The sequence below is a fragment of the Cariama cristata genome, unplaced genomic scaffold (assembly GCF_000690535.1).
Source record: "Cariama cristata isolate BGI_N322 unplaced genomic scaffold, ASM69053v1 scaffold7667, whole genome shotgun sequence".
NCBI classification, from domain to species: Eukaryota; Metazoa; Chordata; class Aves; order Cariamiformes; family Cariamidae; genus Cariama; species Cariama cristata.
Window position 1 is genome coordinate 1 of NW_009627064.1, and position 23,033 is coordinate 23,033.

Consider the following 23,033-nt stretch of genomic DNA (forward strand, 5'->3'; position numbering starts at 1 on the left):
AGCAAAGTGGTTTTGTAGCCGTGAGCCTGCAGGGGTCCCGAGGCGGGAGTGTGGGCATCGCCCCGTGGGTCTGGGCATCGCCCCCGGAGAGGTCAGGCTTCCTGCGGGGAGCGGTAGTAGGTCTCTGCCGACAGCAATACTGGTTTGTTCTGCTTGTGGGAGGAAGGACGGGTAAATTGGCTGATAGGAGAGCGAAGGAGAACTTTTTGTGATACACGTTACTTATTGGTGCTTGTTAATTTACACTAGCAAGGAGTGAGCTGAAACTACGATGTAGCAAAACAGTGTAATGCTGTATGAGTCAAAAACATACCAATGAACATGTTCTTCCCTGCCTTCTAAGTCCGTGCTTCTTTTTATTCACTGACTTTTGACAATTAGTTGGAATATATAATAGAATAGTTTGATTGGAAGGGACCTTAAAGATCATCTAGTTCTGCCCCTGCTGCCATGGTAAGGGACACCTTCCACTAGACCAGCTTGCTCGAAGCCCCGTCCAGCCTGACCTTGAATACTTCCAGGAATGGGGCATCCACAACTTCTCTGGGCAACCTGTTCCAGTGCCTCACCACCCTGACAGTGAGGAATTTCTTTATTATAGCTAGTCTAAATCTACCCTCTTCCAGTTTGAAGCCATTGCCCTTTGTCCTGTCACTACATGCCCTTGTAAAATGTCCCTCCCCAGCTTTCTTGTAGGCCCCTTTAGGTACTGGAAGGCTGCTCTAAGGTCTCCCTGGAGCCTTCTCTTCTCCAGGTTGAACAACCCCAACTCTCTCAGCCTGTCTTCATAGGAGAGGTGCTCCAGCTCTCTGATCGTCTTTGTGGCCCTCCTCTGGACTTGCTCTAGCAGGTCCACGTCCTTCTTATGTTGGGGCTCCAGAGCTGAATGCATATTAGTACTTTGTTTAGATAGAAGAAATCTAATTATGGTATTTCTTTACATGGAACTGTCCATAGGTCTCAAGATTCATAGTAGTGTAACTGCATTTGGCTGTTTTGTTTTTGTTTTTTTTCTTTTTACTTAGGGTCAAAGTCAGAGTGGTGGACATGGTCCTGGTGGTGGCAAGAAGGATGACAAGGTAACTAAAAACAAAACAAATGCTTTTATTTATAGGATGAACTACAGGTGTTCTACTACAGAAGCTGACTGCAGTAGGCTTTATTTTACTTTTTTTTTTCATTCTTGTACTCAGAACTGCATAAAATTACGCTCTTGCTAGCTTTGATGAAATTTCTTATCTTTTCTGGATGCATGTTGGAGAAAACGTTGCTGTTTAAAAATAGAAAAGGGATCTTAACTGTAAAGGGAAACTGAAATTATTTGACAATATTTTTAAAAGGAATAAAACTATAAATCTGTCTGGGTTAGGAAAGACTAGTTGCTTTTGAGCTGTCACTTAAGTAACTGGTTTTGGTTTGAAAATTACACCATACTGTCACCTGCATGAGGTCTGTACTTCGTGTTGTAGACCATTAGAGGTTTTTCCAGTTTCCTTTGGAGATGGAAGTATAATGTACATGCCAAGCTGTGTCTAAACTGGCAAGCAGAATGCGCCTTACCTGTTGATTAAAATACAATGGAAATGTTCAGATTCAATATTTTCCTCATTCTTTCATGTATGAGTTTTGTTTGTGATTTACTTTAGGTTTTAGCCTTCCATGTTCTATATTCACTGAAAATTGGCAGAAATCTAAATTAAAGAGGAGGATGTAAAATAAGCAGGAGAAGAAATCTTTGAACTTCCTTAAAAAATAAGAATAATATTTCTTTTGGGCTTTTCACTATATATTATAAAAGAGACAATTCTGTTATGTAGCCATTCACCTTAAGTTGAGCTCTCTCTCAGTCTGTGCGCCTAACATCTATGTGTATTTTTTCATTGTTAATATCCTGATTTTTTTTTTTAATGGAAATTTTTTTTATGAATAAGGATAAGAAGAAGAAATATGAACCTCCAGTTCCAACCAGAGTGGGGAAAAAGAAGAAGAAAACAAAAGGACCAGATGCTGCCAGCAAACTCCCCCTGGGTAAGCATTCTGTCTGCCCCAGCAGTCCTGTGGACTGTCCGCTCTTTGAGAAGTGCAGAGCCATCCTCTCCCCTAGATCTGGCTGTACATAGGTGGCAAAGGGTTAAACAGAAAGCCAAATGTAATTTTGTTTCTAATTAATATAAAAACACAAGATTATTGTTATGCAGAATGCAACCCATTAATTCCTGGGTGAGAGAGAGAGAAATGGAAATCAGGAGAAACACAGGGAAAACATTATCTTTAATGTTTTTTACCTGGAATTGCAGTGGGACAGGTTGAATAGTGACTGCTGCTCATGTGGAAGTTAGTGTCAGAAAATAAAGCAGAATTTCTGGTAATGAATTAGAGAATAGTTGGAACCATGTCAAACTTGGTGATTCTACTTTGATTACAGTGACTCCTCACACACAGTGCAGACTCAAATTGTTGAAATTGGAGAGAATTAAAGATTACCTCTTAATGGAGGAAGAATTTATCAGAAATCAAGAACAGATGAAACCTTTGGAAGAAAAACAAGAGGTGAGGTTTGAGTGAACTGTTACTTTTAGTATTACAATAAATGCACTAATGTAAACTACTCCATACAAAAGCAATGGAAATAAAGTGCCATGAATGTGTAAGTCAATACAAACGTATTATGTATATTACAGTTCTTCATTAAATTTCAGTTACTATCCAGAAAACAGAGGGGTCTTTTCTAGTCGTTTAATGGTTTTAGTCCAAACATGGGTTATTACAGATGAGGCCACAGTGGTTTTTCGTTTCTTAGTGGTCTGTCAAAGTGCAGCTGCCAGATGCCCATCAATAGAGAAGGAAAGAATATTCTAGCTAGGCACATCCATATAGTAGTGTCCATAGGACAGGACTAAAACAATAGTGGATTTTGTTACTGACCTATGCTTTTATGCCTTTTGGGGCAGCAAAACAACAATAGCAAAGACTGGTTCTGTTATGTTCGGTGTGAACTGTTGAGCCAGTGTTGTACAAGAATGTTTTTGCCTGTGTTCTTGAGTTACTTCTTGGATTCTTCTTGACAACAGGAAGAAAGATCAAAGGTGGATGATCTGAGGGGGACACCAATGTCTGTGGGTACCTTGGAGGAGATCATTGATGACAACCATGCCATCGTGTCCACATCAGTAGGGTCGGAGCACTATGTCAGTATTCTGTCTTTTGTGGACAAGGATCTGCTAGAGCCGGGCTGCTCTGTTTTGCTAAATCATAAGGTGAGTTGTTTGTATAAAATGAAGCACAAGTTCTTGTACTGTTTGTAACTGGCCCTTTTTTCTGAGAATCACAGTATCATAGGGTATGAGAGCTAATGCTGTTTGTTTTGCACACCTAAATAGATGGGCATTGGGTTTAGGCTTGAGCTTATATTAATAATGCCGCTTGCTTTCTTTGACAACTCTTAATGCTTGAATTAGGTTCATGCTGTGATAGGAGTCCTGATGGATGACACAGACCCTTTAGTTACTGTGATGAAAGTGGAGAAAGCTCCTCAAGAAACATATGCTGACATTGGTGGCCTTGACAACCAGATTCAAGAAATCAAGGTATTCAGTTGTACTAATTTACACTGTTAAGTAGGCTAGCAACATAGCTGTTGTGCTGGGAGCTCAAAAGTGTAACAGCAGGACCAACTGCAGTTTATGTAGTGTTCTTTTATATCTTACTATAGTGCATTTCTTCATTTGATTTTGCTAGGCAGACTCATGGACCTAAATCTCTTAAGTGGGTAGCATACCCATTCACAAACTGTACGCACAGAAGCCTTTCACAGTTGCTGTGGAACCTGTAGCATCCTGAGCTCATAAAATCTCCGCAATAACTTACTGTTTTGCAACATGTGAAGTTATTGATTGTCGCAAGATGAGAGTTAAATTGTAAAAAGTGCAGAGATTGTTTTGAGTGTCTGATGCCATGCAATTTAAGGATTTAGTGGGCAGGGTTTTTTTGGCTTGTTTTGTGTTTGTTGTTTGGTTGGGTTTTTTCATGTTTGGTTGGTTTCATTTTGGTTTGGTTTGTTTGTTTTTTTTTCCTACCAAGCAGAGCTCTATCTGAACCCTGGTAAAACTCAACCCTTTTGCTTTGGGCAGGTGTCCAAAATCACAAATCTTAAAATATTGATCTTCACTATCTGGTAACTCAGGGTGGAAGGCATCCTTTCATGAAGGGCCCCCCCCACCCCAAGGTCCTCCATGAGTGTTTGGGAGTCAGGAATTCCAGGATTCTGAATTCAGTATGATGTATCTAGCTTGGAGGAGGGTGGAACACTCACTGCTTCTCTTCTACATGTTGAGTGGAAACAGTAGGAAGACCTGTTCAGAGAAAGTAGTTGTCTGCCTTAGAATTGGAGGCAACAGAGACACACACTTTTCAAGGTCTGTCTTGAAATCAGTCTAAGTTCTTTTTCCCTTCATTACTTTTATTAATGCTGCTCTTGAGATAGCCCCAGAACTCGTGTGGAGAGCACTCACTCTTTATAAAAACTCAGGTTTGTTTTTCTTGTGCTGCAGGAGTCTGTGGAGCTTCCTCTCACCCATCCTGAATATTATGAAGAGATGGGTATAAAGCCACCCAAAGGAGTCATTCTGTATGGCCCACCTGGCACAGGTATCTTACAGTACAGTAACAACTGTGCTGCATTAACACAAGTGAAATAAATTATGCCTGATTAGTATTAAAGCATTGTCAAGTCTGTCACAAATGTCCTGTGACCGTTTTGTTAAAGCACTTTTTTTTTTGCCCTCCCCGCTAGGCAAACTAATTACAGTATTTCTTTCCAACTAAAAATAGGTAAAACTTTACTAGCCAAAGCAGTGGCAAACCAAACTTCAGCAACCTTCCTGAGAGTGGTTGGTTCAGAACTTATACAGAAATACTTGGGTGATGGTCCAAAGCTTGTGCGCGAGCTGTTCCGTGTGGCTGAAGAGCATGCTCCATCGATTGTCTTCATTGATGAAATTGATGCCATTGGTACAAAAAGGTACAGTGTTCTAGCTCCTGCTTCACACACAAGTATTGCCAGGGACAATCAAAGGTTTACTAGAAACACTTCTTTTGCAACCACATTGATGCTCAGTTTCTTAGCTCTGCTACCATTTTCATGATACTCTTTTTGGTGTAAGCATTTTTAACAAGTAAAACCTCAAATAACTCCTTTGAATCTAAAATGTATCACAACCTTTTTGTATTAAATAGGTATGACCAGAGACTTAACCTCTATTCTCTTGCTACCTGGTAGCATCTCTGTGATAGAGTGTCTTAAACAGAAAGAGACACTCTGTATAAGTTGATTTAATATCCTCTAAGTGCAAATCCAAATATGCAGTAGTAGGCTTTAGTGATTCAAGAGTAAAGCAGTATACTTAATACAGAATATATCCATTTATCATTTGCTTCTCCAAAGAGGTGGCTAGATACTTACGTTCTTAGAATATTATATGGTAAGTTACAGTGTGATGTCATGGGGAAGGATTGCTTGTGCCACACTAAACTACTATTCAGCCTGTATCCAAGTTGTGTTGCTTTGAAAATTCCATATGCTGGTTGGAACTCTCTGATACAAATAGTCTTTAAAGTAGTCAGATGGTTTTTAAATAAATAAAAAGGTGCTCATACGTATTACTACACAGCTACTAGCCTGAAGCTCCAGTATAAGGCAGCTTCTGTCCCATGTATTTCAGCATAGGTAGAAAGGATTGGACTGATGGTGAAGTGCGTAACGCGAAATTCTTCATGAATGTTACGTTGCTTCAAACTGTTCCTAAACGTGGGTGAGCTGTTTTGGATGTAGATTATCCAGTCTGATATTAGCAAAATGAAATAGATAAGCTACAAAGCAGAGAAATACAGCCACTGGTACCTGTGTTTTCAGGAAGAGCAGGGTTAAATCAGGAGGGTGTACAGTTATAACTGTGTGCATAAGGGGAAACTCTGAAATGCAAAAATGAGTGACAAGCTGTATTTTCTGTGAAGTGCATGCATGTGCTTTTAAGAATTAAGTTTTTTTCCAAATACATAACAAACATGGAAAAAGGACAGATTTCCTTCACATGATTGCTCTTACTTTCCCCAGCTACAAGAACAGTTCAGTGTCTCTTTACTTCCTAGATGGCATGATATGATTCTGAAAACCTGCTTTTTGTTTTCTATGGGTGGACATTACATTTTTAAAAAAAAAAAATCTGTTATGGGCATCTAAAATAAAAAAAACCAAACAAACTACTAGACACTCTTTTGTTCATACATTTGTGGCAGTTATGTGAAGTATGTTCTTAAATTTGCATAGTGCTTTTTCTGACTATATTGTTTTGTTAAAGGTATGACTCAAATTCAGGTGGTGAGAGAGAGATCCAGCGTACAATAAAAAAACTGGATGGCTTTGACTCTCGGGGGGATGTTAAAGTTATCATGGCTACAAACAGAATAGAAACACTGGACCCAGCTTTAATTAGGCCAGGTAAGAGACTTCCCGCTGTGTATACTTAAGTCACTTTTCTTGTGAAAGGACTTGTCATAACTTGTCAAACATGGGCTGGTAAAAAGAATGCAAGTTACTGGTTTGTCTTTGTTCACCATCTCATCTATGGTGGTGTATCTGGTAAAATCAGAACCCATTCACAAGTTTCCAAATGGGAGAAAAACCTATGGAAGAGAAGAAATGTGTTAATTCCTCTTGCATATACATAAACAATTTGAATATTCTTCCTTTGTATTAAGACAGCACAGCTATTTTAAGTAATTGTTAAGGCAGGCTGTAGTGCAGCAGCAGCATTTTGTTAACATCTTCAGCAGCTGAGGAAGGTAGGGCAGTACCAGTTGTGCTTCACAGGTGAGGACTTAACCCTTAGCAATGAGAGCCTGGATTTTGATGTAAGGAAACCAGTGTACTTCCTTACCAACCTGGCATGCTACTGTCATTTGGGGGCTGAGTGAGGGAGAAGTAGTATCTTATTTTGACATGTGGTGTTGACAGGGTTGTTTAGCCTAGAGAAAAGGAGGCTGAGGGGAGACCTGATCGCTCTCTACAACTACCAGAAAGGAGGTTGTAGCGAGGTGGGGGTTGGACTCTTCTCCCAAGTAACCAGTGATAGGACAAGAGGAAGTGGCCTCAAGTTGCACCAGGGGAGGTTTAGATGGGATATTAGGAAAGATGTCTTCACCAAAAGGGTTGTAAAGCATTGGCACAGGCTGCCCAGGGAAGTGGTAGAGTCACCATCCCTGGAGGCATTTAAAAGACGTGTAGGTGTGGTGCTTAGGGACATGGTTTAGTGGTGGACTTGGCCATGCCAGGTTTATGGTTGGACTTGATGATCTTAAAGGTAGGTCCTTTCCAACCTAAACAATTCTATGATTCTGTGTTGAGCCAAGAGCTTGAACAGGCACAAGCCATGTTTCTAAATGGCCACTAAAAATGTACTGAAACACAGTATGTCTGTGGGGTCTGTTAAATCAGCAGGTAGAAAGCAACACAGAGATCAAAGAAATAAGCTAAACCTCCCATTAATGTCCTCAAGTAAACCCTAAGTATTGAAGAGGTTGTAAAGATACTCATTCTAAAGTCATAGAGGTAAGATAGAGACCAAAGATAATTTAAGATGAAATTGTCAAAGAGCTACTCTGAACAGTCACTAGACTGCATGGACCCAAGGAGTTTAGAAAAAAAAACTCCACAGTATGAAGTTGCTGAGGTGTATTTGTGTTTTTTTTAAAAAAAGCCTGGTTTTGTCACCATCTTAGCCTTACCCTCTCCAAATCAAAACCAGTGCTGTTAGAGTACAGAGATTATACTGTACCAGTATTGAAAGACAAGCTAAGATGATCTGAAATTTGTTGGAAGGAAACTTCCTACACCTGTCAGGTATTTTAATTAAAACCATTGCTTGAGCAACCAGGGCACTTCTAGCAGCTCAGTACGCTGATTTACCATTGTGTATGATAGTCTGGAGTATCGTATGTGGTACCATCGACCCTTTTTAGAGAAGATACTGTAAAACTAAAGAAAAACAGGAGTGATCTGGAGATGGAAAATATCTTTAAAAAGATTGCTCATTAAAGTTGGAAGGACGAGTACCAGAGGAGCCAAACTGACATAAAGGAAACATCTTGTAGGGACTTGCAACAGAACTATTTATGTAAAACCTTCTTCTCCAGTTAGGTGTGGTTTCTGTTGGTTTGGGGTTTTTTTTAGGAGGTTGGTTATATAGGGAGGAAGAGTTCTTCAAGTTGCCACAATGATTTATTTTGTGTGTGTGTGTTTATGCAGCAAAAAATTAAATTTCAAAACTAAATGTAAACTCGGAGTAGAATAAAATTTATTACAGGAACATAAGTATTTTATTAATGCTTTTCTGCGCTGTGACACATTGGGATTTTTTTATATTTATATGTGACTTGGAAGGTTTTTCATGTTTCCCAAGTGAGGTGTCATTGCATTCTTACCTGCAATGACATGGACTTTTTCAGCAGCATGGTATCTTTCAGCTCCAGTAGCTTCCTGTTCATTGCAAATAGTCTGATCTCACTTTCTGCTCTAAGATGTGATTGATTGTGGTGTGAAAAACAGTTACTGTCAGTCTAACCTTGAAGTGTTCTTCCTGCTCTGTTTCCAATAGCTGCATGCAAAAAACCTAACACTGAACTTTTCTTTTGCACAGGACGCATTGATAGGAAAATAGAGTTCCCTCTACCTGATGAAAAGACCAAGAAACGAATCTTTCAGATTCACACAAGTAGGATGACGTTGGCAGATGATGTGACTTTGGATGAGCTGATTATGGCAAAAGATGATCTCAGTGGTGCAGATATTAAGGTCAGTGTACATCACTGTTGTTTATACTTCAAAACATAAATCAAATCTCATTTTTACTGCATCCAAAAACATTGTTGAAACTGTTCTCTAGTGACCTGTGGTTACATCACTGAGGGACAGTTGGATGGCTTTAAAATACCTTTTATGAGTGCCACATATACTCAGCTTTACAAATGGGAAATTTATCAAAATCGTAATTATGAGGCAGCTTGTGTGGATAAGAGTACATACCTGTGTTACCTGAACATGACATTTTAAAACTAACTGTGGGGTTCTCCTTTCATGCGAGGCACGGACGACTCAGCACACCAATATGATGATCAGAGAAGTCATTTATTAATCAGAAGGCTACACTTTATATTATGTTTTCTACCTCTATACACTCTCTTGCTCAAGCTCTGATTGGTTACAAGTGCTGTTCACACGACTGTCATGTTTTTTAGAAAAGATTCAGATAGGTGCTTATGCTATGTAAATTAGACACAAGCTCTTTGTCTAGCACACAAGCTCTTTGTCTCGCCTTGTTACGATTCCCCTAGTATCCATCTCTTGTTCCCCAAGTATCCATCTCTTGTTCCCCAAGTATCCATCTCTTGTTCCCCAAGTATCCATCTCTTGTTCCCCAAGTATCCATCTCTTGTTCCCCAAGTATCCATCTCTTGTTCCCCAAGTATCCATCTCTTGTTCCCCAAGTATCCATCCCTTGTTCCACAACCTTGCTACTTTGTATAACTCTCTGCATTTTTCCCACATCTTTTTACATTCTCAAAATACCCTCCAGCTCATTGCTAACATAAAATGATCCTACACTAACAGAGTGGAGATTAGTAGGGGAGTGTAGAATCCTGCACAAACATGCAAGATAGCTTGAACATTACGTAAGACAGTGCAGGATAAGAAGCATTTTTAGAGACGATGTTGCAAGCAGATAAAAATGCAAGCATAGATTAGGAAGCTTCAGACATACATAGTCTGTTTTTCTAAAGTAGACAGAGCCCTTGCTGGAGCTACCACACTAATGAGCTTAACCGAGCATGACATTGCTTTATCACCTCGTTGCATAAGGATAACACAGTCTGCCGTTAGCTGGATGCATCTTTTCCTTGCAGGAGGGAAGTACTGTTGTTACGAAGCTGCCTTTCTGTCATGGAAGCGTTACTCTGACTACAGCAGGACGTACTCACCCAGCTTTATCCAGATTATTTTACATGCTTTAATGCTACGGAACAGTATCAAGAACGTAAATTTTGTTAACACTCTTCCCTTCTATTGCAGAGCCAGGCGGAGCGGTATGAAGTGAAGCTGCTGCTCTCTTCTGAGGTGTGGCTTGAAGGGGTTGCACAGAGACAGTCACTGACTCTTGCTTTCTGTCTTGCAGGCAATTTGTACAGAAGCTGGACTGATGGCTTTGAGGGAACGGCGAATGAAAGTAACAAATGAAGACTTCAAAAAGTCTAAAGAGAATGTTCTCTATAAGAAGCAGGAGGGAACGCCCGAGGGACTGTATCTTTAAGTCATCTGTCTCTTTTGCAGACTAGCAGGAACTCTTTCTGTGCTGATGACAGTCTTGTGTAAAACCACATAGTCTAGCTAATTTTCATCTTGAAGAGGTTAAATCCTGGTGGGTTGTGGTTTTTCAGTCAGTGTAACACTTCATTTCCCAATAAAACATTTATTTGAATTGAACTGTTTTGGTGGCAAAGGCCTGCTGTTCACATGGACCTGTCTGTTGCTTTAGTCAGACTTACTTTCAAGAAAAAGCTAGTGCCATCAGAGCGCTTGCCTTGGTGATCCCAACCAGGCTGCTGACAGACGGCACTGTGCAGGGCGACCTGCGTAAGCACGTTCCCCACCTGTCAGTCCCTGTTAAGCTTGTCAGTTGCTTACAACTACTGTGTAATTGCCGCTGTTCTTAAAATAATTGCTTTTCTCTCTCTCTTTTTAAAGGCTAACTAGGACAAAAGTCGCTTCTGTGTAACCTCAGTGTCCTAAGTTACACATACATCAAAACGAAGGAGAAATAGGCAGCTGTAAGCAACAATCAGCTACACTTTAGAAGTGCCCATCTCTATCTAGCACTTGTGCTTACAAGAAAGCAAGGTGGACCCTCATTAGTATTCTTAAAGATCTAAACACGCTTGGGTAAGGTACTTGTAACATTAAAGAGTTTATAAATTTGTTTTTCCCAAGAGAAGGGTTACAGTTCATTACATAACCATGCTTCCTTTGCTCTGAGTTCACGCATGTTTCTAAAAGGCCTGAAGGCAGGAGGAGGTCCCACAGCCCTGCGCTGCCCAAGGCGAGATGGACGTGCTGCCAAGGCACAGGCACTGACCAGCCCAGGTGCCGGAGGTGCACGGTTCGTCCTGCTGCAGCCATGCAGAGAGAAGCTCAAACTACAAGTCACACACCTGCTGTTCTGCAGCATCATCTTAAAATGAGTTCTTCCCTGCAAAACAAAACCATTGCCTGCAGCTCCACCCCCATAGGAGTTAGGCTTCTATTTCACTACATTTTAGCAATGCATGCCCTGCTTATTAAGGATTCTGTGTGGTGTACTTTCGTGAAGTCCTTGTTAACTTCTAAGTAATTCATTTCAAGTGTTGTACATGTGATTTTTTAAGGTTATATAAAGTTCCATATACAGACCGCAGTTAAGGAATGTGCAGTCTTTGTTCTGGAAATCTTCTGTGGCAATGAATGCTGGCCAGTAACAGAGTTACACACAGAGCAATCCCTTTCATAACTGCCAGTGCTGTAACAATGGTAGCAGGAAGGCCAAGAGATTTTGGTTTTCTATGTAGAAATTATGTGGTTCATTGTTAAAAGCAAACCCTACACAGGAATGGAGTCTTTTATTTAATTCAGATGACAGGAACCCTGAAATAGAGTTGTTTTTCATCTGGAGACAGAAAAACAACAAGCAAAGGTTTATTACCCATTCTTAAAAGCCTTATGAGATCTGTCTCGCTGGAAGGGTCACAAAAAGCCAGTGATTTTTTAGCACTTTCTAATCATGGCAGTTGATGTCATCATTGCTTGAGGGGCTGAAGAGCTTTATGACATGTGGCAAGCAAGGCTTTTTTTATTTATATGGGACAGGGCTGTTAAGGCTGGCTAGAAGCAACAACCACAAAGAGGTCAGTTCAACTGACTGAAGGAAAGCTGCAAAACATTAAGCTCAGCCAAGAACTGTGTTTTGGTACACCATCTGCCACAACAGTAACTGAAAAAGAAACATACTTGAAAATTAAATTCTTACTTTTTGCAGCAGAATTTAACTTCTGCCACTTTCTCCAACATTCCTGAACTTGAGTCACAAAGATCAAGACGGAAGTAATAAAGATCAGGAAAAAGTGAACTGCGAGCATATTTCCCATAAGGACAGAAAAAGCTCCTGAGGTCTGAATTCAGAGGCAGGACTTACTCCAGGAGCGCCCGGGAGGGAGCAGCCTCTGACCAGCCCAAGTGAAGGAAGTAGCACGAGTGCTGCACTGGGAGAAGCTGTGCAAAGGAAAGGGCCCAGGGGAGGGGATGCATGGAAGAGAAAAGTGTCAGAAACCAGAGTCATCACTGCCATCACTGGAGGTTTTCCAGAGTCAATTGGACAGGCTGCTAGGCAATCCCACCTAGGCTCCCTGACCCACAAAAGGTTGGGTCAGATGATCTTTCGAGGTCCCTCCCAAGCTGGGCTGCTCTGTGATTCTGTGACTCTGAAGAGAAACACAAGCATGAGCACAATCAAGCTTCCCCTCTCCACGTCCCTTCCAGGTTTTTAGAGGAAATGGCATTCCGTTTTGATGGCAGAGCAAAAACACACATACACACACAGGCAGTTTGTGATGTCACTGCTCAGTGCACAGAGTAACTCCTGCCTCCAAATCAGGCACTCTGTCATTTCTGAAAGAGGCATGAATTTTAAAAATAAAATACCTTTTTTTTTTTAACAAAGACTAATCAATTACTTTTATAGCAAAACTAGCATCACTTGCAACCACAGCAATAGTATAAGGCTCTTAAGAAGTGCTATAATGCCATTTAAAATTCTGCATATTCCCTGTAATATTTAAAATAAATTTAGAAAGCAACAAATGAAGTGCAGCCTAAACTAACACACTTTGTAGCTTGTATTGTGGTGCCACAGGCAAACCGAGCCATAGGTTGTATGCCTTTGTCCAGCCATAGTTTTCCGTGTAATCAGATCTCACCAGGTGGATGATCCCGATTGTTTCAGAGGTTTTTCAGTAGAAAACCGTTGCAAACAGCACTAAAACAGTCTCAAGTGCATGGATGCTAAACAGTCTTTCACATATTTCGGCATGTTCTGACTTACGAAATAAATATATAGTGTATCTTTAAATTATTACCATGTATTACTTCTCTAGGAGCTTGCCTAAAGACTCTTGGAATACAAGCTACTAAGTAAACAATCATGTTTTGACTACTCTGCCTTCTTTGGTGAGGATTAAATACAGACCAGCCCTCTACTTCTCCTGTGATGATTGCCTGTATTTGGGTCAAAAGTAAGTAATCAATTACAAAATCTTGTTTAAAAGCAAGCTGCTTCGATATGCATTATGGATACATTTTAATTTTTAATACAATCACAGTTCTATTAAATTAAGAAATAAAAAATAATTCATGTTCCTTCTGAATTTTCAAATATTCAGGTTTATTTTTCATAAATATTCATATTAAAATGGTCATCTGTCAAAACATACAAATACAAGTCCAAAATAGGTGCCTGCTCAAGCAAAGATTTAGCTTTTACTAACAGTATATGTACAGATGTAATGGCTGTTTGACTTGGTAGTTATATATACACACGGACGCATACCAAGCTGAAGGAAATTGCTGAAGTCTGCCAACCGGAGGACAGCGGAGCATCCATTTGGCCGATGTTTATTTCCTGTGCTGCTCACCAAACCATAGTTGGCATGTACTGAATCTCTGCTGAACTCTAGGGAATGTAATTTCAAACAATAGCATAAGACATGTGGGCAACATCCAACAGGAGGCTATTTATACAAGGGTATCCTTCTGTGGGAGCCAGCAACACTTCAGAGAAATGGATGCATTTTTGCGGGCAAAATGCAGTACTTGATTCCAGAACACTTGCAGCTAGTAGAACTCCATTTTGATAGCAATTTATAGAAAAGCTAAAACAAACAAACAAACCACAAATAAAAAAACCTCCAACCCTTAAAGAAAAAAAGTACATAGTACCCAAGTCCAACAGAGTTCCTGCTTGAAAAGAGACAGGTCTAATGGTTACTTTTGGAATTAGCTTCTGTACTTCGTCCACTCATCTACACTTTTTTTTTTTAAACCTCTAATAGTAGATCCAGCTCTTCCATAGGTACCCGCACTCTCAATTCTTTTTCAGTCATTAGATCAAGCGTCTCTTGCAGATGATCTGGGAAGTACTCCACTGCATCCAGATAGAGTACCTAGAAAGACAATGAGAACATTTTCTGTGCCATCTTTCTATCATAGCAAGAAAACAGTATAAAGAAGTAAGTGGATAAGCAAACAACTCTGTAGCAAGAACATAAGAAATATCATATACTTTAAAATAATACAAGCAGAATTACAGCCTACAGTGACAGCAATGTAGATGTTTAATCAAGTCTTTTCCAACTGTTACTAAATAATTTTATTCAAAAAGATAAAACCTAGGTCAAGAGGTGCTGGAACATTTGCAGCATATACAGACATTACCTGAGGAGTTGCAGGTGCTGCTGAATAATTTCTGATATTATTAACTAAATACGTTTTTATTTGCCTATATAGTTCTGCTACTACCATGCTCATGATAAAACATGGTCTGAAAGACACGACCATTTCTAGACCAGAGAGGAATTTATTATCTCCTTGCCTCACACAATGCAACACCTTTCTATTCTGAAACGCAACCAGGACTGACCACTATGTTGCCATTTCAGATGCATCTCTCATTTGCAGAAAATCTTACCATACTTCTCCTTGACAATCTGTCCTCTCATTTGCATATAACTCATTACAACAACTACTAAAGCCTAACTTTTTGGTTGGTTGGGTTTTTTTCAAATACAGAACTTCAAAAATTAGAGTATAACAACAGGTTTATATTTTTTTTTTTATGCTTACCTTTGCCCAAGGACAGTTTTGAAGGGCTTTATAAAATAATCCTTTACTTTTTTCTTTTTTTCCTAGTGAAGCCTGTGTGAGCGAAAAAAAGTTCATACTTCAATGCAGTAACAGCTGAAATAAAACAATTCTCTCTGAGACAAAGAAATTACTGCTGAAAAATTGGGTGTTTTTCTGCTGAGGAATCCTTATTACTTTATATTACGGTAGCTACGCAATTTGACAGGTTACAGGTGACAATCTTCAATGTAATCAAAGAGATGTTTTTAAGGAGTTTCAGGGCTTTACTTGCAAGACAAGCAATAGAACAAAGACTAGCAGAAAGAACCTCTGTTGAGTACTTCACCTCTGCCTATATTTGACAATAATACCGCAATGGGTAAGAGTGCAAATCACTAACCCAAAACTTACACCCGATATGCTACACATATACTACACAACAGCATCTTTGGTACAGTGAAGGTGATAGCACATTGTTTTTGTGCACTGAAGAAATCATGCACATACATTTTCTTACACAGCAGAAGCTTGTTAAGGCTGAGTCTCCTTTCTATGAAAGATGGCTATGTCAAATTAGCATCTATCTGGAAGGAGTTAAAACTTCTTCCTCAAAGCATTCAACTACATGATACAAGCACAGAGCACACAGCTATCATGAAGTTTAAAAAGAGAAGGGTAGCAGAGGTCAGAGTACTGAACAGTCTCCTTAGCTTCAGTCATCCCAGTTACAGGTAGAAATAATTACGATTTCATGTGAAGAAGTCTTTTGAATTGGGCTACTTTAAAAAAACACTTAACAAATAGGGGATTTTATGGCAAATCCAAAAAAAAAAAAAAAGAGCAGTGATTCCAAAATACTGAACACACATTAAATGTTTTGAGATCTTTGGAGAAGAGAACTCCAATCATAAGTTTACATTTTCTCTTGTTCTGACTACATAAGTACTGCTGCTAAAAACCAGCAGGGTTCTTTTGTCAATTCTTAAAATCTAGAAATTCTATTTTCATATTAGTGATACATTGCTTGTAGAAACCTGTGCTGCTCTGATGTCATGATCTCCCTTCACTGAACAGCAAGGCACATCACCTACTGGAAACCCTGCTGTCAGAGCTGTGCACCAAGATGCATACACACCTTTTGCAGCTCTGCAAAGAGCTTTCAGTAGTGTTGTGCCTCTAAGTTTTTCACAGAATCACAGAAGTTGGAAAGGACTTCTGGAGACCATCTGCTCCAACCCCTTTGCTCAAAGCAAGGTCAGCAAAAACACACTGCTCAGAACCATGTCCAGTTGGGTTTTGAATATCTCCATCGACTGGAGACTCTGTAACCTCTGGGCAACCTGTTTCAGTGTTTCATCACCCTCACAGTAAAAAAGGTTTTTCTGATGTTTAAATGGAATTTTCTGTATTTCAATTTGTGTCCATTGCCTCTTGTCCTGTCACCAGGCAGCACTAAGAAGAGTCTGGCTCTGCCTTCACACCCTCACATGAGGTATTTATACATGAACTTGAACATACTTGAACATACATACATACTTGAACAATCACAAGTTGCCCAGCCTCTCCCTGTACAACACATACTCCAGCCCCTTATTTGTCATCACACCTCTTGGCTATTCAAAGGCACCTGCACAGGCCAACAGCAGAACATGGTTCCTCAGCCACTCCTCTTGATTTTGTATCATCTGCGAACTTGCTGATGGTACACTCTCTCATCACCCAGATCACTAATGAAGATATTAAAGGGCACTGGTCCCAGTATCAATCCCTGAGGTATAGCACCAGTGGCTGCCATGCAGCGGGAGCTCACACTGCTGATAACAACCCTTTGAACCTGGCAGTTCAGCCAGATTTCAGTCTCTCTCACTGTCCACTCACCTAATCCATGCTTCATCAGCTTGTCTATTGAGGCCGTTATGGAAGGCAGTGGAAAAGGCTTGCTAAAGTTGAGATAAACAACACTCACTGCTGTCCCCTCATTCACTGAGCTAGTCATCTCATCATAGAAGGATGGACATTGTCTATCTGCACTGCAGTAAGGTCTCTGACACTGTCTCCCGTAAGATCCTCGTAGACAAGTGGTTGATGTAAGACCTGGATGAGCAGACAGTGAGGTGGACTGAAAACTGGCTCAACATCTGAGCCCAGAGGGTGGTGATCAGAGGAACAAAGTCGAATTGGAGGCCAGTAACCAGCAGTGTACCCCTGGGGTCAATATTGAGTCCAATCCCATTTAACATCTTCGTTAACGATCTGGCTGATGGGGCACAGTACACCCTCAGCGAGCTTGCAGATGACACATAACTGAGAGGAGCAGCTGATACACCTGAGGGCTGTGCTGCCATCCAGAGGGATGACAGCAGGCTGGAGAAATGACCTGAGAGGCACCTCATCAAGTTCAACAAGGAGAAGTGCAAAGTCCTGGACCTGGGGAGGAACAACCCCAGGCACCAATATGTGCTGGGGGCCACCCAGCTCGAAAGCAGCTTGGCAGAAAAGGACCTGGGGGTCCTGGTGGGCACCAAGTTGAACAAGTGCCAACAACATGCCCTTGCAGCAAAGATGGGCTAATGGTATCCCAGGCTGCATCAGGCAAAGCATTGCCAGCAGGTCCAGGGAGATGATCCTTCCCCTCTGCTCAGTGCTGGTGAGGCCACACCTGGTATCCTGTGCCCAGCTGTTGGCTTCCCAGTAAAAGACAGACATGCACATACTGGAGAGAGTCCAACAAAGGGCCACTAGGATGACTAAGGGACTAGGGCATCTCTCCTATGAGGAAAGGTTGAGAGAGTGGGGACTGTTTATCCTAGAGAAGAGAAGGCTCAGGGGGATCACATCAATGTATATAAATACCTGAAGGGAGGATGTAAAGAAGAGGGAGCCAGGGTCTTTTCAGTGGTGCCCAGTGACAGGACCAGAGGCAATGGGCACAAACTGAAACACAGGAGGCTCTGTCTGAACATCAGGAAACACTTTTTTACTGTGAGGGTAATGGCATGGGTTGCCCAGACAGTTACAGAGTTTCCATCCTTGGAGATATTCAAAAGCTGTCTAGACATTGTCATGGACAACTGGCTCTAGGTGGCCCTGCTTGAACAGTGGAGATGGACGAGATGATCTCCAGAGGTCCCTTCTAATATCAATCATTCTGTGAAGTTACAGTACAAAATCAGAATCTAGATTTGACTGAAATATCAAAGTCCTTGTAATTTCCTTACAGAACCCTAAAGTAGGTCTAAAACATAAATACAAGTAATCTTTGCTGATTTTACTTACATAAAAATAATAAAATCCTAAGTCCCTACAATTTATTTCCTCTTTTCTTAAATTTTGGTCCCCTGCCCACTTACCTTTACATTGTGAGTAAGACTGAGTGGAATCCATCTATTGACATCCTATGACACATTTTTTATCTATGTAAGATGGCAGCCACAATAACTTGTCTGCATCTATATTAACACTACACTGTTAGAAGCTATTTCTCCTTCTAATCCACGTGAATTACATTTTCCTTAATACTCCCAGCAATAAGGAGCATTACAATTTACATCACCTTGCAAATCATAGTGGTATGGCAGCATTTAGTATTTCCGTATACAGTATGGTAGCTGTGTTCATGAGAAATTCCAAATATGGTAAAAAAATCCAAACCAAAACCAATACTCGTCTTCTTACCAGAAAGTTCAAATACATTCTCCACAGCAGTGGACAGTGGGCACCATTTTCACTCTGAACTGCATGTTCAAATAGAGCTACAATTCGATTTGTTAACCCAGTTTCAGGAATAGTAGAATGTATTTCACCAACATCTGCCCTGAAACACAGAGGAAAAAAAAAAAGAAACCTTAGCCTCTTAAACTCAAGCTAAAGGACCACATCCAGGTAAGAGAGGGTAAAGATCAATGTACCGTCTTCTGTTCACACAGCACCGTATATAGGAGCTTTTTGCATATCATGCTACAAACTCTGAATGCTATAAACCAGATTTTTAGCACTTGCTAATCTAATCAACACATTTCTAAATAGGAAAAATCAGTTAAAAAGAGATAAATGAGGTGTTCTTGTGAAAATTCTTTTAGCATGTTGAAAAATTAACCCTGTCCAACTGGAGGAGACAATTTCTCTTTGAGTACAATCATCCACTATCATATGATCTCAAAACACTTATCTTGATAAACAGTCTTGAATGAAGACTGTTTATCACTCCAAGTTTGGTAGAGCAGCCAAGCCTCCTTCTGGTGCCCAGGCAAGCCAGTTCAAATTTACCTGTCACCTTTGTAAGATGCTACGCTGGTCTTGGATCAAGGCTCAGATTGCAGCTCTGGATCTCAACCATTATTACAGCAATAATTTTCTTTTCCACCCGGAGATTCAAATCCCTCAAGTTCCAGACATAACACAAAAGCACGTATGTATTTTTCATCAAAGCACTGATTTCTATCTACAACTGATACAGGACTGACATTTTTGATGCTTGAGCTTGAAGAAACAGCCTGAAGCACTTATGGCAACACCACTTCTGTCTGTGTGCCATCTCTTAGCCTGCCAGCTTGTTTCACTCGCCCTTAACACTTGAGTCCTAACTTGCCTCTTTTTTCAAGGGTCTTTGAGGTCACGTTTCATCTCATCTTAACCTTTGCTGTGAGGCAAAATGATGTAATCTGATCTGCACAGAGTCAGACATTTGAAGCATTGTACCTCACATGACTTTTATACGCTACTGTTTTATCCTTCATGTTCATTTCTTTAAATTAATTCCGTGTACTTAAACAAGCAGAAATACAAAACAGAATAGGAAATAGTCACACATAGTACAGACATTTTCTTAGTTGTCACACCACCATAAAACATTACTTCCATGCATGACTGACAGGCCATTTATCTCTGCTGCAGTAGCTCAGCTCTGCTCTTGCAACATCCAACTCATCCCTATACAAATATAACCTATAAGAAAGGCTATGCTAGCAGAGAACAATCTGGAAAGGAACTAAATGTCACAGAGAAAATCATTATTCTGGAATTTTAACATGAGTTTCCAGTAACAATAATGAAAACCTATCATAGTGTCAGTCTGCAATTAACAGTAAATTAAATTACAATCCTCCTCTACATTTGGTGGCTGTAGAATTCTTATTACGATTTAGGATGATACACTCTGACAGCTCAGGAATGTCACTATCACGTATGCATGTCTGCTGTCATTTTAAAGTATACTGATAAATCTGTAATTTCATCGTGTGAATATTGTAAGCTAACAGCTATGTAAAGCTTCCAGATAGCAACAGAGATTTCTAGGAAAATGTTACGTGCAGACGCAAAGAACCAAGCTGCCAATGTTATCAGAGATACGTAGGAGGCAGTGGATAGGTAGCTCCAAGCAACAGGCAGTCAACAATTAAAGACTAAGCTTTAAGAATGAACACATACCTCTGTTCCCCACATCTCCTACCCTTTCCCCCCTTCCCAGGAGCAAAAAATCTGAGCCCGGATCACACTGTGAATTCAGGAAATTTCCAGCCTCTTCTACCTAGTAACAGCCCCATATGAAAACTAAACTTTCAGGTACTCACTAGAGAAACAGATCTGCCGCAACTGTATTCTGTGATCCAGGAGTAAAGTAGGGCAGCGAGCTCAGTCAGAAACTGCAGCATAGCTCTGTATTACATCCCTTACTGCTGCAGTATTAAAATGCAGCAGTTTCTAAGCTCACAGTGTCTACCTCGGTCACCTAACCAGGCTCTCAGTTATTTAAAAATTAAAGAAATGTGTACTATCTTGATGTCAGTAGCAAGTAATCAAACACAAAGCAACACATGATCTGATCCAGTAGAAAGGATGAGAGACTATCAACTACGTCTTTAATTCTGTTCAGGGTTCTGCCACTGACTCACTGTTCAGTCTTGAAAAAATAACCTTCCCTAGCTACAGCTTCTTCACCTGCAGGAGAACGATGACAGCATTTTCTCTCCTCTGTTAAGTGATTAGACAGATAAAAAAACTATAATCATAAGGAGCTGCAAGGTATTACCTCTGGACATTCTCAGTGAGTTTTTTTCTCATCTGCTCTGCTTGAATTGCAAACAGCCATGGCTCTAAAGAGCCAGTAGACCTTGTGACACCATCAAAAAATCTTCGTGCTTTGCTAGCACTGTGAGACTTCCTTTGGATGTGGATATATGACCTCCAAAGAGACTGGTTGCTAGGATACCGTTTCAGAGCCTCCGTTAGTGCCTCTCGCAGAGGATTCAAAGGATAAACACTGATTTTCATGTGGAATCTGAGTAAATTTGTATGCAGCAGTGTGACAGCTTCAAGAACAGTGGGAAAATTTTGAATGCCAAAATTCTCGCCAGTATTTTCACATTTCTGTGGACCAAGAGCTTCAAGTTTTTCCAAAGTCTGTGCATATATTAATACTGCAGCATCAATCCCAACAGTCAAATACTGGAACAGTGTGTAACAACCAACCAAGTTAACCAGCTGATTAGTGTCACTGACCTGATCTTGATCAGAAACTGGTGTTTTAGTTAAATAATCTTGCAGTGCATGCTCATACGTTTTACGAGCTTTCAAGACATTCACAGATAAGACTTGTCCACTATAGGGCACATATGGTCCACTTTCAGCCAGTTTGGTCAATATATGAACAGCACGTGACTTAACAGCTCCTTCTATACTTTCTAGTAGTTCCGCTTCCAGCTGAGCATAAAGCAGACAGAGGCTGCAGAGCTGGGGACTCTGCAATCCTCCTGTCCCTGCCATGCAAAGAGCTGTATCAAATACCTTCCTGGCATCATCAATGTTACCAAGCAGCCATTCTAGGTAGGCATACAGTTTCCAGAGAGAAAGGTGATTTCGGTTGTCAGGTGCTTTAAGGAGATTCTTGGCCAACTTTTTACTCTTCCTCCCTTGTGCTTTCAGCTTTTTCTTGTTTTTTGCTTGGAGACACTGAACTACCTGCAGGGGAGAATAAACAGAAAAAATTTTGAGAGGGGTAGGAGAAGGAGAGGAAAAAAAACCTCACAGTATTTTTTAATTTCATTACTCTGTGTGTTTTCATATTGTTCCATATTTTACCACCAGCCAGATATGTTGCTAGTGAGTACCATAAGTTGTCACAACTGCCTGTTGTCAGCTTCCTTGAATGTAGCCAAGTTACATAGGCTTACCGTTCTTACTTCTGCCACTGCCATTAAGTAACATCAAATTGCACTCTTTTTAAAAGGCCAACTGCTCAAACAAAGAGCTGCTAACCTGTAATGGCTGAGAGAAGGAAAATAAATGATCCTGTCTGGCCAGATGCAGCTTACAACTAGCACAATTAAACCACCAAGTAGCTTTTCACAATGGGTAATGTGTTGACAGACAAATCTGGAGATTGGATGGGAAGATTACAGGAGATCTTCTGGTCAGGTAGTGTTTGGGTAAGAGACAGGGAACTTCTCCATAAGGACACACTACACTAAACTTTCTGAAGCATTAGGAAGACAACCTGGACTCTCATCCTTCTGTAGGCATCTGTTAGAGCAGTATTACTTAAATAAATCCATATTCAAGGGATAAGGTGTTATTTCCTTCAATAACTCTACAAATGTTGTAACTTGTATAGGAAGTAGGAGGTTTCTTGATAAGGTGCTCTTATCGTGCTGTTGGGGATTACGCACTTAGTCTAACAGTTCAGTAAAAGTACTTGGCTGACACACTGCCTTGTAAAAACATCCATCCCTGTCTAGCATACAATGCATCCTATAATAACATTTATCCAAAATTGCAAAAAATAGTTACATGCATGCCATTGTGTAACTTGTACTGAAGAAAAGGGCTTGGAGTGTTTTTTACCCTCAGTGCAATCTTAACTGGCATTTTCTGACTTGAATACTTAGTCCTACAAGACTTAATTTTCATCAGTATTTACTTTAACTCAATATAAACATGAATACTCAAGAAAGCCACACATCACAAAAGTGATTATATGCAGAATTCTTATTACCTTAGATATTTCATACTGTAACCAACAAATGGACAGGTTAGATTTTTCCTTCTCTGAAAACAGCAG

General features: G+C 40.3%; 2 protein-coding genes across 2 annotated transcripts in view; one reads left to right on the forward strand and one right to left on the reverse strand.

Moving 5' to 3' along the window:
• Positions 1 to 1,025: 1,025 nt before the first annotated feature.
• On the forward strand, positions 1,026 to 10,538 carry PSMC1 (proteasome (prosome, macropain) 26S subunit, ATPase, 1; the record flags this gene model as incomplete). Its single annotated transcript, XM_009704304.1, has 10 exons — positions 1,026 to 1,079; positions 1,932 to 2,028; positions 2,426 to 2,550; positions 3,072 to 3,257; positions 3,459 to 3,587; positions 4,551 to 4,647; positions 4,831 to 5,020; positions 6,357 to 6,496; positions 8,694 to 8,848; positions 10,227 to 10,538. Coding segments are annotated over 10 exons (1,308 nt in total), but the record flags the coding sequence as incomplete, so codon positions are not given.
• A 3,064-nt stretch (positions 10,539 to 13,602) lies between these two features.
• Positions 13,603 to 23,033, reverse strand: part of NRDE2 (NRDE-2, necessary for RNA interference, domain containing) — a 32,309-nt gene continuing 22,878 nt past the window's right edge. Inside the window, exons 13-18 of the mRNA XM_009704305.1 lie at positions 22,968 to 23,029; positions 21,006 to 21,934; positions 18,653 to 18,791; positions 14,978 to 15,049; positions 14,049 to 14,298; positions 13,603 to 14,007 (exon numbers count right to left, since the gene is read on the reverse strand). Of these exons, the coding sequence (XP_009702607.1) occupies positions 14,173 to 14,298; positions 14,978 to 15,049; positions 18,653 to 18,791; positions 21,006 to 21,934; positions 22,968 to 23,029 (1,328 nt within the window). The 3' untranslated portion in view covers positions 13,603 to 14,007; positions 14,049 to 14,172. The remainder of the gene's footprint in view (positions 14,008 to 14,048; positions 14,299 to 14,977; positions 15,050 to 18,652; positions 18,792 to 21,005; positions 21,935 to 22,967; positions 23,030 to 23,033) is intronic.